Source organism: Dama dama, chromosome 20 (assembly GCF_033118175.1).
Source record: "Dama dama isolate Ldn47 chromosome 20, ASM3311817v1, whole genome shotgun sequence".
Lineage (NCBI taxonomy): Eukaryota > Metazoa > Chordata > Mammalia > Artiodactyla > Cervidae > Dama > Dama dama.
Window position 1 is genome coordinate 5492852 of NC_083700.1, and position 15564 is coordinate 5508415.

Genomic DNA, 15564 nt, shown 5'->3' on the forward strand with positions numbered 1-15564 from the left:
GGACTTTTCTGGAAATCAGGCTTAGCTTTCCAGGGCACAGCCAGGCTGCCAGGCTCTGAACCCAGAGAGAAGTCTCATTAGCATTCAGAGGGTGAAGTCACCGTGGGGGCCGCCATCCAGGGCATTGGGAAGAGAGAGGCTGTGTTTTAATTATGCCCTGGACTTTTGGACAAATCCTTTTCTCTGCGTGTCTGAGCCCTAGAGACAACAACCTGCGGAAGTGTGCGGTCAGCAGCTGGGCCCACAGTAGCGCCTCTGCGGACTGTGTGCGCCTCTTCCCCTTGGGGTACCCTCGGGGTAGTGAGAAGCAGTTAGGTGAGGTCAGCCTGGTCTTCACCCAGAGTGGGGGAGCTGGGGAAGAGAACGGAGAGAAACAGGTCTGCCCCCCTCTGCCAGGCCTCTGTACCCCCCACCCCTGCCCATCGCGACCATTACAGGATCTGAGCCCAGGCAACGCCCGCCGCTTCCTTCAGCCGTTCCTGAGTCAATATGGTGGGATCTCTTTGCTGAGCTCCCCACGACCCTCCCTCTTCCAGCTTGGGGGAAGTTTTTGGAGTGGGGGTTGAAATTAAGAAAGGGAGGAGGAAGAGGAGGAGATTAACAGGGTAGAAGTTAGACAAGCACAGATGCCACCACCTGCGACTGGATTCTCAAGAGCTTGTTGACCCCTGGAGCATTTGCCTTGATTCTGTTTGACAGCTCCTTCCCGGGGAAGGGGATGAGAAGGAGAGCTTGGGGACAAAGCGCATTTGACCAGCTCCTGTTAAAGCCCTGATTCGTTTGCTTAGGTTGGCAAACAGTGTCTGGGGACTCGGGGCCAGGGATGAACTAGGTGGATTTTCTGTCTGATACACGACATCCAGCATTGGGGTGGGGGGTTACAGGCCATCGTTCCAGGGCCTCGTGTGTGCCCTGAAGTTCAGACTTGGAGAGCAGAACCACCCAGGGCAGGTGGGGGAAGGGAGAGGGCATGGGCAGAGCAGCGGGGACCTGGAGCTCTGTTTAGGGGGCTGTCACATACCTGCTTGGTGGTGAAGGAGCCACAGCAGCCCCCGAACTGTCCCCCCAGCCTCAGCCTTCTTTCTGAAATTGAGAGGCAGAAGGCAGGCATATCAGGATGGGTGTTTCTCATGAGCGTCCGGTGGCCAAGGCGAGGGGCAGGCTGGTGTCAGGGCCCGAGGTCTAGGTTAACAGTGAGGCTGCATATGTGCTTCTCATCCCGAGCGGTGCTGAGTCCCCTGCAGGCTGGCCTCTGTCCAGAGGCTTTTCCCTAGCAGACTCACAGGAGGCGGCTTCAGTCCCTTCTCCAGGCCTCAGCTTCCTTCACCTAGAGACTCCGGCCTTCCTCTCTCTTGTGCCAGTTCCTTTCTTGGTAATTCCTTGTTACCCACTTCTCCACTCTACCCTCAAAACTCTTCCCTTTGTCCAGGAAGTTGCCAATATAAACACACTGTGCACATGTACGGATGTAGCCCTTTACTAGTGTAGCTTCAGGGCTGAGAAGTGATTAACTGTTATAAACAGGCTAGGGCTTTATGCCCCCTATTGTGTGTTCATGAAGCATGGCTTCATATCATTCTTTTTCTTGTTTTTTTTTTTTTTGGGGGGGGGGGTGCATGTATCTTTTTGTTTTTGGTTTTTTTTATTAGTTGGAGGCTAATTACTTCACAACATTTCAGTGGGTTTTGTCATACATTGATATGAATCAGCCATAGAGTTACACTTATTCCCCATCCCGATCCCCCCTCCCACCTCCCTCTCCACCCGATTCCTCTGGGTCTTCCCAGTGCACCAGGCCCGAGCACTTGTCTCATGCATCCCACCTGGGCTGGTGATCTGTTTCACCATAGATAATATACATGCTGTTCTTTCAAAACATCCCACCCTCACCTTCTCCCACAGAGTTCAAAAGTCTGTTCTGTATTTCTGTGTCTCTTTTTCTGTTTTGCATATAGGGTTATTGTTACCATCTTTCTAAATTCCATATATATGTGTTAGTATGCTGTAATGTTCTTTATCTTTCTGGCTTACTTCACTCTGTATAATGGGCTCCAGTTTCATCCATCTCATTGAACTGATTCAAATGAATTCTTTTTAACGGCTGAGTAATATTCCATGATATATATATGTGCAACCTAGATGCCCATCAGCAGATGAATGGATAAGGAAGCTGTGGTACATATCACTCTTATATTCTGTTCCCTGAAGGTAAATCCCTCTGGGTAGACGTTATCTGTTTGTTTCTTTGTTTGCTGTTTCTCTCACTGTTATGGGAGCTCTGTCACAGAGGATGGAGACTGAGGATGAGGACTTTGTTTTGTATTATTTGGGCCTGCAACAGACACTCCAGGAGACTCTTAGCACGTGGATGCTGCTGGGGGGGGGGGGGCTTCCTTCCCCCACCCCTCCGTTAGGACACAGAGTGTCTGGTGTAGTGTGTGGTGGATGCTTCTGAATTAATGAAAGAATGAATGGAAAGAAGACTAAATGAGTGAGTGAGTGTGTAAAAGGACTTGTGGGATGGGACTGGCCACACTTAGGCCATCACGGCGGAGAGCCTCACTATAGAATAATGCTCTTGATCAAGATTTATTGAATGTGTCATAAAATGCAGATTCTCCTGCTGACTCCCTGACAGTTAGTCATCTCCTCTTCTGTGTCCTGGGACCCTCTGGTTATTTGGACATGTCTGTCTCTCTTATTAGCCTGAGCTCATTTCTGGAAGGGAATTATTTCATTAACCTTTATATCACTAGTACCTACTGCCTCCTCCTGGCATAGATGGACACCCTCTTCATGGTTGGTTGAAAGTAAGTGAAATGAGATAAAAGTCCTGAAAGCTGGGCTGAATCCACTGATTATCAGGCTCGGAAGCTGGGATGCAGTTTCTCTCTCAAAAACTAGGTGACATCTCAGAATGCCCTGGGAAGCTTTTTAAAAATTCACATTCTGGGGCCCATCCATTTGCATGCGATTGGAGTGGGCGTGGACCTTTTTGTTATTGGTATTTTGTTTTGAATAGTCAGCCCTTGGGGACCCTGGGCGGCCTGCCTGGCACCAGTCTGTAGAGCATCCTTTGGGAACACTTTGCCGTGGACCACACCAACTACACTGGGCTTCAACTCACATTTCCTCCAAGGCCTGCTCATCCTTCTTTTTCTTAAGCCTTTGAGACAGAGTAACTCAACTGAATTCTTTGGTTCAACCTCCTCAGGGAATAAAATCACCTAGATTTAAAGCCTATTCCATTCCAAGTCTCCTTATCCCAGTTCCTGAAGTTCCTTTTGCGACTGACTGGAGGGAAGACTTGGGCCTCAGCCGTCTTTCTCACAGACCTTGCTTCGCTTTTTCCCTGCTGCTAGGCTGTTTGCTGTCAAATGTGGGGGCTGCTTTGAGGCCATCGCACCCAACGAGTTTGTTATGCGGGCCCAGAAGAGTGTGTACCACCTGAGCTGCTTCTGCTGCTGTGTCTGCGAACGGCAGCTCCAGAAGGGCGATGAGTTTGTCCTGAAGGAGGGGCAGCTGCTCTGCAAAGGGGACTATGAGAAGGAGCGGGACCTGCTCAGCCTGGTGAGCCCAGCAGCGTCGGACTCAGGTGAGTGATGTGTGCTGGGCGGGAAGCCAGGGGGTAGGAGAGTGGGTTGTAGTGGCAGTCTGGATTGCTTTCTCCCTTAGAAGGCCACCACCAAGGCACCCTGGTTCCATGACAGGGCAGGGCTGTGCATTCCAGCAAGTTTCTTTATAGGTTCAGAGTAAGTTCTTATCAGTCAGGTATTGCTGTGATGATACTGTGTAACAAAGGACCCCCAAATTCCTTGGCATACAACCAGAAACATTTATTCACACATTTGCGAGTCTCTGGGTAAACAGAAGTGACTCTGCTTCACACTGAAAATCTTCAAGTCTCCTAGGATCTGCTGATCTCAGCTGACCTTGGCTCTAGGCTATAGACCAGGTTCAAGTCTGCTCTGTGTGACTGGATTCAGGCTTGAGAAGCAGCAGCTATGAGGCATGATCTCCTGGAAGTGGTAAAAGTGCAGGAAGACATGCTTAACCATTCAGTCATGTTTAAAACCTCTACTCATATAATGGCTGCAAGTACTATGCTGGTCAAATCAAATTAGATGAAACCTGAAGTCTGGGGAGGGGAAATACACTGCATGCACCTCAAGGCCCTGACAGGGTAGAGATACATAAAACGTTTAAGGAGAATGGTGAATTGGAACCAGTAATCCCATCGGCCACAGTCATGCTGAGCTGCGGTAGCCTTTGTTTCCTCACCTGTCAAGTGGGGAAGCTGGACTCTTAACTAAGGCTTGGTGGGTCACATAAAGAAAGGATCTAGAATATATTTGCTTCACTCACCTGAGACACACCCTCCCTGGAGAGGTTCAGAAACTTTTTGGATTGGGTTTCACAAGGCCAGAGAAATTTCAACTGCCCAAGTGAAGCATGGAATGCCTTCCCAGGGTGTCAGTCCCACGGGGCAACATTTGTGTTAACCTGGCCTCCCTTTTTGTGGAAGAATCTTATAATCGAATGAGGTCATGTCCCTGTGAACTTAGTAGTTTTTGCCATTGCCAATTCTAGTCAAGTTCCATACCACTTACCCTGGCTTACAGGGCCTCTGGAATCTCACTGCTCATCTCCTCAGTCTCATGGGAGCCTCTGACCCCTCCCTCTACATTCAACTCATATCTATGTCTCCCACTGACTTCCACATCTTAAGAGTTTATTCCCTCTCTGTCTCTCTTACTCACTCTTTTGTCTTGCCAGCGTATCCTTAAGCTTCTTTCTAAGACTGACTTCACGGAGGAAGACTCTTATTCCCTTGTGCCTGGGGGGTTTACCCTTACCCTCTCCTGCCGTGACATGGATCCCACTTGATTGGGGTTGCTTGTTTGATTGTTGTTCTTGCCAGACTGCTAAGCGCCATCAGGAATCATGTATATCTTTTTTTTTTTTTTTTTTTACCACTGTGTCCGCAGGGTTTAAATGCTGAGGGTGCTTGATAAAATCTGTTTTAAAGGGTAAATAAACACATGGGACAGAAGCCCTGTGGGGTGATGCTTGAGTCCAAGAGCTTTAGAGGCGGTCAGTTGGGGACCTCACCTTGGGTATGCCACTTAGATCTGTGAGACTTTGGGCAAGTTTTGGAACGTCTCCAAGCCCTAATCTTTATAGCTGTAAGGTGGTGATCATGGTGTCACGGTGATCATGGTGTTAATGCTGATCATGTGCCTGATGTTGGGGAATAAAGTATAAATGTATGTTAGCAGTCTGGTGTTTAGTACGTGCCAGGCATGCTGGGGCTGGCATCTTCATCACAGTTGTGTTCTGTTTCCTTTCCCTCCTGAGGGTTGGTTCTTCTTGCCCGACTCTGACTGCAGCCTCAGGTAAGCTGATACCAGGACAACCCCAGCTTCTGTTGGAGTCATTGGACTTAAGTTTTCCTGTATGTTTTAATTTGGGGGAAGTTCCTCCTATTGAACATCTCATTCTGGCGTAGCTGGGTCCATTCTAAACAGCTGCTTAGTAGATCAGCTCATCCTGTCTTTTCCTTCGGTGCCATCCTGTACCCAACCACTGGGCCTCCGCTGTGCTATATTGCAAAACCTTCAAATTCGCAAGGGGCTTAAGTGCTATGGGGATCAGAATACCAGCGTGACCTTAGAAAGACATGCAGACCCAGAAGGACATACCATTCTTTCTCACATGGAAATAAATGCTGCGGTCTAGCCTTTCTTGGTACCCAATTGTGTGACTCTTGAGGACTATTTTCCAATTATAGATTTTAATTGGGTACAAACAGTGCGTCAGTGTACTGCCTCCTCCCCACACACAAAGACAAAAAGAAGCTGGATCTAAGGACCATTAAAAGTGCAGTGTTCAAGACTTGTGGTTTCCCAGGGGGAGGTTGGAAGGAGGAGGGATGGATTGGAAGTTTGGTGTTAACAAAAGATGCTATTATATATAGAATGGATAAATAACAAGATCCTACTGTATAGCACAGGGAACTGTATTCAATATCCTGTGATAAATCATAATGAAAAATAATTTTTAAAAGAATGTATATATATATGTGTGTGTGTGTGTGTGTGTATATATATATATATATATATATATATATATATATATATATATATGCGTGTGTGTGTGGCTGTGTCTGTGTGTGTGTGTGCTTCCCTGATAGCTCAGTTGGTAAAGAATCTGCCTGCAATGCAGGAGACCCCGATTTGATTCCTGAGTCAGGAAGATCCGCTGGAGAAGGGATAGGCTATCCTTTCCAGTATTCTTGGCTTCCCTTGTGGCTCAGCTGGTAAAGAATCTGCCTGCAATCCCGGAGACCTGGGTTTGATCCCTGGGTTGGGAAGACCCCCTGGAGAAGGGAAAGGTTACCCACTCCAATATTCTGGCCTGGAGAATTCCATGGACTGTCTAGTCCAGGGGGTTGCAGAGTCAGACACGATTGAGCAATTTTCACTATATATACATATATACGTATGTGTGTATATATAGGGCTTCCCTGGTGGCTCAGTCAGTAAAGAATCTGCCTGCAGTGCAGGAGACCCTGGTTCAATCCCTGGGTCGGGAAGATCCGCTGGAGAAGGAAATGGCAACCCACTCCAGCATTCTTGCCTAGAAAATCCTATGGACAGAGAGGTCTGGCGGGCTACAGTCCATGGGGTCACAAGAGTTGGACACAACCTAGCAACTACATTGCCACATATGTGTGCATAATTGAATCATTCTGCTGTAAGTGCAGCATAAATTGATACAACACTGTAAGGCAACTATACGTCAATTAAAAAAATAGTCTAATGTTCAGAGCAGGCAAACTGCAATAGGTCAACAAGTCCACTTCTCTGGCCACATTTTTAGCAATAGGTTTCCTGGCTCTAGGCATTTGTTTTTGAGGCTGATATTGACAAACTGGGGCTTTCCAGTTCACTTATTCATGCACTTGTTCAGTAGATGTCTCTTGGGTGTTTGCTTTATGCCAGGCATGGTGTCAGGCTGTAAATGACAAGAATAGTCCTCAACCCATGTCAAATTAAGGAATAGTAGATATTTAGGCTAGAAAAGTAGAGAGTAAATGGAGACATAATTATTAACTTCAAATGGTTGGACCAGATCTGTTTTTTTTACCTAGCTTCAGAGAAGAAAATTAGAATCCATTCAATTCTTTAACAAAAACCATTGAGTGTTTATACTATACATGAAGAGACAAAGGGAAGCAATTTTGACTTGACATAGGAAATGTTATGATGTCATTCTAATTATTAGGTCTCACACAGTATAGATGGTTGCATGGCATCACCAACTCAAAGGACATGGGTTTGGGTAGATTCCGGCAGTTGGTGATGGATAGGGAGGCCTGGAGTGCTGCAGTTCATGGGGTCGCAGAGAGTCATATATGACGGAGCAACTGAACTGAACTGAACTGAACACAGTATAACTACTCCCCCGGTGGCTCAGCAATAATCGCCTCCAAACAGGGGCTGTGGGTTCGATCCTTAGCTCAGGAAGATCCTCTGGAGAAGGAAATGGCAACCTACTCCAGTATTCTTGCCTGCCATGGGGTGGCAAAAGAGTTGGATAGGACTTAGCAACTGATCAACAACAACAACAGTGGAACTGCTCAAGAGACAGACCGCAGTTGTCGAAAGTTATATTGGCTAGGTGGGTGGGGAAGATGATGCCCTGTGGCCCGCTTCGGCTCTAATAATCTATCATTGTTTTTTGCAGCTTTAAATAAAATGACATTAAGGTTTTAATCAGAGTCAAATATCTTGTCTACCACTCACTTTGTCAATTGTATAAATGTTGCCTATCTTGCGGCATAAAATGTTTTGTGCACCAAAGCCAGAATTACTAATGAAAGGACCAACTTCTCAAGAATAGGGTTGCAAATTTTAATTCTTTTGTTCCTTTAAGAAGGCTTAGCATGATGCCAAGAAAAAAGTGATCAATAAATACCTAAAGAGTTAAATTAAATCTTCAAGGAAAGAAGTCCACTTCATCTTGGGGGTTTAGAGAAAACAAACAGTTTCAGGATCTGTCCCAGTACAAATACGGTTTCTCCTCTCATTTCTGTCCTGAGCACTTTACATATTGTAGGTGCTTGATAAATATTTATTGAGTGATGATTGAATGACTGTCCTCTTTAACATTTATATCAATAACTTGAAGACTCTGAAGGCAGGTTTATTCAATTAGCAGATGACACAAACCTGACAGGGAACACTGGTGTGGCAGCTGGTATTTGCCATGTTCAAAAGGATTTTGACAAGCTACCAGAACAGTAGAGAGTCAGCAAAATGAGATCTAACCACTGCGTTCCAAAATTCAACAGTATGTATATGCTGCTGCTGCCACAGGGCCTCTTTTCATGGAATTTCACATGGGGTTTTAGTTGATCATAAAGTCAATAGGCACCAAAAAGGCTATAAGCTGCATTACTGGAACTAAATTGCTAGAACTAGAACAGTTACTGGAACTAGAACTATAATATCCTGGACTTCATCCACTTCAGACTCCCAGCAGGAGCTCTCATTCAACCTCTGTTTGAGCTTGTCCAACCACAGGGAGTTCTTGACCTCACATTCTGAGTGTGGATTGTCAAATTGTTCCATTGAACCCAAGTATCTATTTCCATGTGTAACATTAGCTTTGGCGTTAGTTCCTCTTTCAGGAACTCAAAAGATACAGTAGTCTCCCTGACATGTGACAGCCCTTCGAGTTAGAGACAGAGTCCCTTAGGCTCCGTAAATCTTTTCTTTTTTTCCTTATTCTTTCACTATCCCTTAGAAAAGACTCTTCACTCTATCTATAAAGATATTGTATTCTCTTTAGAATGTACCACCCAGAAGGGGATAAAATCTTCCACATGTAGTCTGAACTAGCACCGTGTTATTATCACTGCTTGTCAGGGACATCATATTCTATTGATGTCATTAGCTTTCTTGACCCAGGAAAGAAGGTGGGGACTTGGGGGCTCACTGTATGCAATCATGGTTCCTGGCTTGTCCATGTTGCATTTCCTAATTATCTAGCCCGCTTATCGTCACATTTCTTTCAACATCCGAGTTCATCTAAGAATGTCTTATATAGTGGTTTTTTAAAACTTTCAAAACTTTGAGATTAAATTTTAGATTTATAGAGCAATTGCAAAGTGGGACAGATATTCCCATACATTCTTCACCCAGTTTCACCTAATGTCAACATTTTACATTTAAATGTACATTTTGATAAATGTACCATGTAAACCAAGAAATTAACATTGGTTCAGAACTATTAACTCTAGCTTATTCAGTTTCAAGATATTTCCTACTAATGTCTGTATTCATTCCAGGATCCAATCCAGGATACCACATTGCATTTAGTTTTATGTTATATTTGTGTTAAATTGCCTTTTTCCTTCATATTTGAGATCACCAGAAATGCCTAGTCAGAATTTCATTTTTGCCCCTCCCTCCAGCTGTATCTGTTATGTTTTATTTCCTTTTAGCATTTCTTACCATGGGACCAAGCTGTATTTTTGCTTAGTTGTTTTGGGGTCTGTTTGCTTACCATTTAAAAATTTTCTGAACTGAAGAAGAGACTGCATTTTAGATTGTGCTGAGGATTTCTTCCTTGTCTAAGGTTTCCTTCCAGGATTCAAACCATTACACCCTCTTGGTTTACCAGCTCTTCTTTGGTCAGACCAAAATCCAAGAATAGCTGGCCCTGCATTCCTTCTTAAAGTTAAAACTGTCAGCAGCCTAAGGCAGGATTCTTTTTGATGCTCTGCTTCTATAGAGGCATTTTCCCAGAAGCAGCCTGGGTCATGAAGTCCCATCATGAGAAACCTTTCTTCAAAGGAAGCATTATGTTGTAGATGACTACAGCAATTCCATCAACAGCCTCTGTTGATCCACTGGTCTGGACCACACTGAAAGGCATCTGCTGCCTCTCTCCTTATGGTCTGCATTCACCTGGTCCGAATGCAGTGCCTGGCATGCGGTAGATACCCAATAAATGTTTATCGATCATATGAATAAGTTACCTTTGTCCTGTCCGCGTTAACCTCTGTGATCCTTATCAGAGAAACACCAGCCTCTGGTGTGACTTTCTTCTTACTGGAGCAGGAGTGGATGTTCCTCACCCATACCAGAGTTTGTGAATCCTTCTTCCTTCTTAATTTTTCTTAGGATGTGGGATATTGCTGCTTGGCATGATTCAGATGACTCTTACTGTTCTCATTGTGGAATACATCTCTCCTCTTCTGACTCAGGTTCATTCCCACCACCATTTAGATGCTGGTTTTCATTTCCTCCTACAACCTTGGAATTGATTTTTTTTTTAATTCATTACAGAAATATTCCAGCCTATCTTGGAAGTCTTCTTGTTCTTCAATAAATTAGAATAGAGAGTCAGTGGTTACCTCATGAATTCTGGAAAATGCCCCACTGTCCTGTGGGATTATCTTGTCAGTTCATGGTCATGAATTTTGAAATGCAAGGAAAAGTCAGCGGGATGTATGAGTTAGACTCATGCTCCACGTTGTAGTACAAAGTTAGACAGGTCTGAATTTGAGTTGTGCCTATACTCACAAGCATGGTGACCTTGGGAAAAATTATAGGCTTGGCAAAAATTACAGCTTGGAGATTTACAAAATTATAGCAGGTTTGGTTCCAGACCACCTTAATAAAGAGACTGTCTCAATAAAGTGCGTCACAAGAATTTTTACGTTTCTCAGTGCATATAAAAGTTATGTTTACACTGTATTGTAGTCTATTAAGTGTATAGTGGCATTATATCTAAAAACACGATGTATATGCCTTAATTAAAAAATACATTACTGCTTAAAAAATGCCCAGTTACAATAGTAACATCAAAGATCACTGATCACAAATCACCACAGCAAATAATAATGCAAAATTTTGAAACACTGTGAGAGTTACCAAACAGTGACAGAGACATGAAGTGGGCACATGCTGAGACAAATACGGCACCAACAGACTTGTTCAATGTGGGGCTGCCGCAAGCCTTCCATTTGTTAAAAAAAAAAAAAAGCAATATCTGCAAAGTGCAATAAAGTGATACACAATAAAATGAGGTTTGCTTGTACTTCTCCTCTATAGGACTCTATTTCTTAATCAGTAAAAGTGGATTATAATACTTTTGTGAGTTGCTGTAAGAAGTCAGAGAGGTAACGCATATCAAGGGTTTGAAATTTGGTGCGTGCTAAGTCGCTTCAGTCATGACTGACTCTTTGCGACCCCATGGATCCTGCCAGCCTCCCCTGTCCATGGGATTCTCCAGGCAATAAGTCAGAGTGGGTTGCTTATACCCAGTAAATAGTATCAGTATTATCTGCTGGTGCAGAGGCTAGCATACTTCTGGATAGCTCACAGCTCATAAGCTTATTTCCCCAAAGACCTATCATTTTACAAACGTCTCATCTCCTGTCTTTGCACTTCTATTTTAGATGCTTCTGGATAGCTGACCTGAGGGCACCTCAGGGTAGGCCTGTCATTTGGGGTGGCTAGGCTGACGGACTGGAGAGGGATTAATTCACTCCTTGGGCCTTCGTGTCTCAGAGGCGCTCTCCAGTCTCTGAATGTTAGATCTAGCATTGCACCCTGGAAAGTCAGTTCAGAAGAGCAGGAGGAAATGGTCTTGCAGTCACTTCTGGGCCTCAGTAGGCATCTCAGGCAAGAATGGGAAGGGCATACTGAGCCTAGCCCCCATGCTTTCCGGTCCACTCATCTATGAGTCTGGGAAGGACACCGAGCCGGATAGTCACCCATTAGAGAATGCATGCATCCCTTCAGGGCCTCCTAGCATTGCTCTGTTACATGCCAGGATCTATTTCTGTCCTTCAGGTAGCCACCTAACCAACTTTAATCCAACAGATATTTCTCATGAACCCCTATGCTGTGTCCGGCTCTGTCCTAAATGCCGTGTTTTAGTTGCAGAAAAAGAAGGGCAGAGGAATTAGGGAATACTGAGCAACAGAATTCAGAAAAACATCTCAAAGCCAGTGCCTTAATACAGGGGGCCAATGAGGCCAACCTTGTTAATATACAAGGGTTGAGAGCTAGGACAAAGGACATAGCCTAGAGATCAGCCTTGTCACCCTTTTCGTTAAGAAACAAGGGGGTGAGCCACTAAAAATAAAAGCAAAAACAAAAAATCTTGAGTAGATGTTAAAATACTCAGATGAACATTATTCTTGTTAAGAAATACATTTAAATTCTGTTTTATATTTTCTTATAAAGCAGTGTGTTCAAGATTCCTCTACAAGAGCATTTTCTTGAAAAATTTAACTGTGGCTCAGTAAAAAAATACTTTTTAAAAGTCATGCCCTATCATATACATTCATGTGGGTATGTGAAATAAAAATTCAACCCATAGATTGACTTACTGCTTAACCTACATGCTGATTTTACCCATTACATTTGTTTTTTAGCTCTAGTCTTAGGCTCCTCTATTAATTTCATAATCTATTTATGGATCATGGCCTGAAATTTGAAAAATACTGCTTCATGGGACAATTACTTTCAAACCTATTCCCAAGTTTCAGAACTATAAATTCTTTGAATCTCAAGCCAATAAATATGTTTTAATCTTCTGCATATACCCACACTGTGTCAGGTGCTAAGACTAAAACCAGAGACACAGAAAATATCGCCTGGCCCCCAAAGACTTGGCTCAGTGCCTTATAGAGTAAACATGTGATAACTGTTATCTGTTTTCATTTTTGTTGGTATTATTAAGGAGACATGAATAGCACACATATTTATATCATGACTAGCACAAAGGTCTTCATGGACATTTTTGATTTATTAATCTGGCATCTGTGGATAGCATGCAAGAGGCAGATATAATTGCCTGAGTCTCTCAGGTTTTTTTCCAAAATCAAGTTTTGTCTCTTCTTGGTATCACAGCCATGAAACTGACTACCAGAATTATTTGTTGCCCTCAGTCTGAGGCCCCATGCTTCTTTTCTCTTCTGAACCTTTGTCTTCTAGTGTATTTGTTTTGTCTTCATGTTATAAATGGAGAAATAAGGACACAGGATACTTGAGTCAGAGGTAAGCCAAAATAAGAACTTAATTCTACCAATTACCGAGTCAGGACACTTGATACTCAGCCTTTGCTGTAATTGTGAGTTGGGCAGAGTTTATCTTTGGTGCTTGAAAAGTTACAGGCAATACATAAATTGAGATGATGATGCATTATCTCTTTTCCACTGAACTGTAATTTAATTTCAGTTTTTGGTTAAAAACCATAATTTAAAATGAGCACAATGGCTGCAGATCATATTTCATCTGTAATAGTGTTGTGTGTGCATTCATTTCCTTTGCACAGTCCCTGTAAGAAAAACAGTTGGTCAAGTGGACAGTTGATCATTGTGATCTTTGCTTGGTGATGATGTTATCAATTACGGACCCTCACTCTGCACATGGCATTGCCTTACGCATTTTACATGAATGAACTGACCTAACTGTTATATCAAGCTGATGAGGAATGTGATGATTATTCCCATTCTATAGATTAGGAAGATAAGCATGGACAAATTATTAATTTTCTTAAGTTCTATAGCTAGTAATGAAAAGAGCCAGCATTCAAACTCAGGCAAACTAGCTCCAGAGCCAGATTCATTCAGCATTAGGCTGTGTTGCCTGGTTGATAAAAATACATACACACATATTAAAATTTTGTTCTCATGTTTCACAGACAGTTCTCCCTGCTGGTTATGGCAGGGCTCCAGGTGTTCGGTCGGACTCACTACCTGAGAGACCCAACTGCAGAATCTTTTCACACACGATAAAAGCAAGCGATAAAGCAAGGAGATAAAGCGATAAAAACAAGGAGATTTTAACTGAGTCTCCACTCTCAAATCTATCACAAGTTTGCCTTCTGTCCTAACCTCTGGTTCTTCTTTAATAATTAACCCCTATCACTGTACAGCACATGCACACCTTTTAGAAGGAAGTAGGAGGCTTGCAAGGATCCAAAGCAAACATGGTGTGTGACTGTGGAAGTACTTTAAAAGCTTGCTTAAGATACTATTTTTTTGTTTGTTTGTTTTTACAGCTACTCAATAAATTTCTATTCTGTTCCCTATGGCTTATTTGATGACAGCAGGGAAAACCAGTTGCTCTTTTTGTGCAGATGAGAATTATCAGCCATGCAAACAGAGTCCTTGTGAACAGGCTTCTATAGGCTGACCTGGAATATCCTACCATCTGTTATAACCCCTTTTTCAGAAGAAATGCACTTAGATTTGTTTTTCCAGTAGCAGTGATGAAATTTGTGCTTCTATCCACCTTTTTATTGGCTCCTTTTTGGGTACAAGGGCAGGGCTTTGCGGTGTGACTGGTGTATGCTAGGGGTGAAATCTCTGGCCATGCAGAGCCAACCCATGACTTTGACCTTTCATGACCTGAGCTAAATAATCAGATATTCACTTTACTATCAAGTATCAATAGTAAAGATGGGGGAGGAAGTGCAGAAAAGACACTGGTTTTCTTGCACTGGCATTCCAGCTAAGCCCGCCAACTTTTAGATTTCCAACCAAGAATTTTCATGCTGAGTCTGAAGAAGCTTTACTGAGCAAAAGGAAGAATCACCTCCAGTATTTCCATGTGCCCTGGGAGTGGTGACCTAGGAAAAACCCAATGTCCAGTTTACTAAGGATTGATGGTAAACCAGGTTATGGCTTCCTTTGAGTACTTTTATATTTGATGCTGTGAAAGTATATGGAAGGCTGAGGATTTAAGAACCATTTGGACTCTTAGTTGTCTAAATCCAGGTTTGCACGCCAGGATCCAGAGCCATGCTTTTTTCTTCTTGGGGATGTGAGCAGGGTTTTGAGCAGCATGTACATGTGTGCACTGGGTCGGATCAGTGGACCCAGCTGGTGTTCAAGATGAGTGTCCAGGTATTCCTTCTTAGGAATCCTTAAGGATGGGAAAGCAGTGACTGAACCCACTCAGCATCCATTTCGTTCACAGAAATGTACTGAGTGCCTGCCTTGGGCAAGGACTGTGTTGGAGGCCTGGGGGAACATACAGAAGTGTGTGAGGTTTGACTAATGAGCAAATATTGTGGAGCGCCCAGTGTAGCAGCCTGTTTCAGGTGGTGCATTGAGAGCTCTGCAGTCATGTAACATTCTAACAGGCAGTGGGGCAGCTGGAGGAGGGAGACGGTCCATAGCCATAACCAAAGAGATAAACAAGACTGTAGGTTCAAATGAGAGTTACTCTTCAAAGTAGTCACTCAGTATGACTTATTATACTTATGTATGTAAAAAAATACTTTGGATTCCTGTGGAGTGGGCCTTGAGGACTTAATAAGTCTGGGGTGAAAGCTCCCTGGTTCAACCTGATGTACAGACTCAAGGTTGAGAATCACAGGTCCAGCTGAAGGTGAAGTTCAGGGGGACAGAGTGGGGGCTTGTCAATCAACTGCAGAGCTTTGGTGCTGAACCAGAGAGATTCTAGAATTAAGACGGAAGGCAGCTTTTTCAGCAGAGTGAGAAGGGTGGTGAGATTTAGCAAAAAAAAAACA

The 15564-nt window shown here is 43.6% G+C and overlaps 1 protein-coding gene across 1 annotated transcript in view; it reads left to right on the forward strand.

Moving 5' to 3' along the window:
• The window catches only part of LMX1A (LIM homeobox transcription factor 1 alpha), a 165493-nt gene that overhangs the window by 109235 nt on the left and 40694 nt on the right, over positions 1-15564 (forward strand). Inside the window, exon 4 of the mRNA XM_061119791.1 lies at positions 3363-3595. Within this exon, the coding sequence (XP_060975774.1) occupies positions 3363-3595 (233 nt within the window). The remainder of the gene's footprint in view (positions 1-3362; positions 3596-15564) is intronic.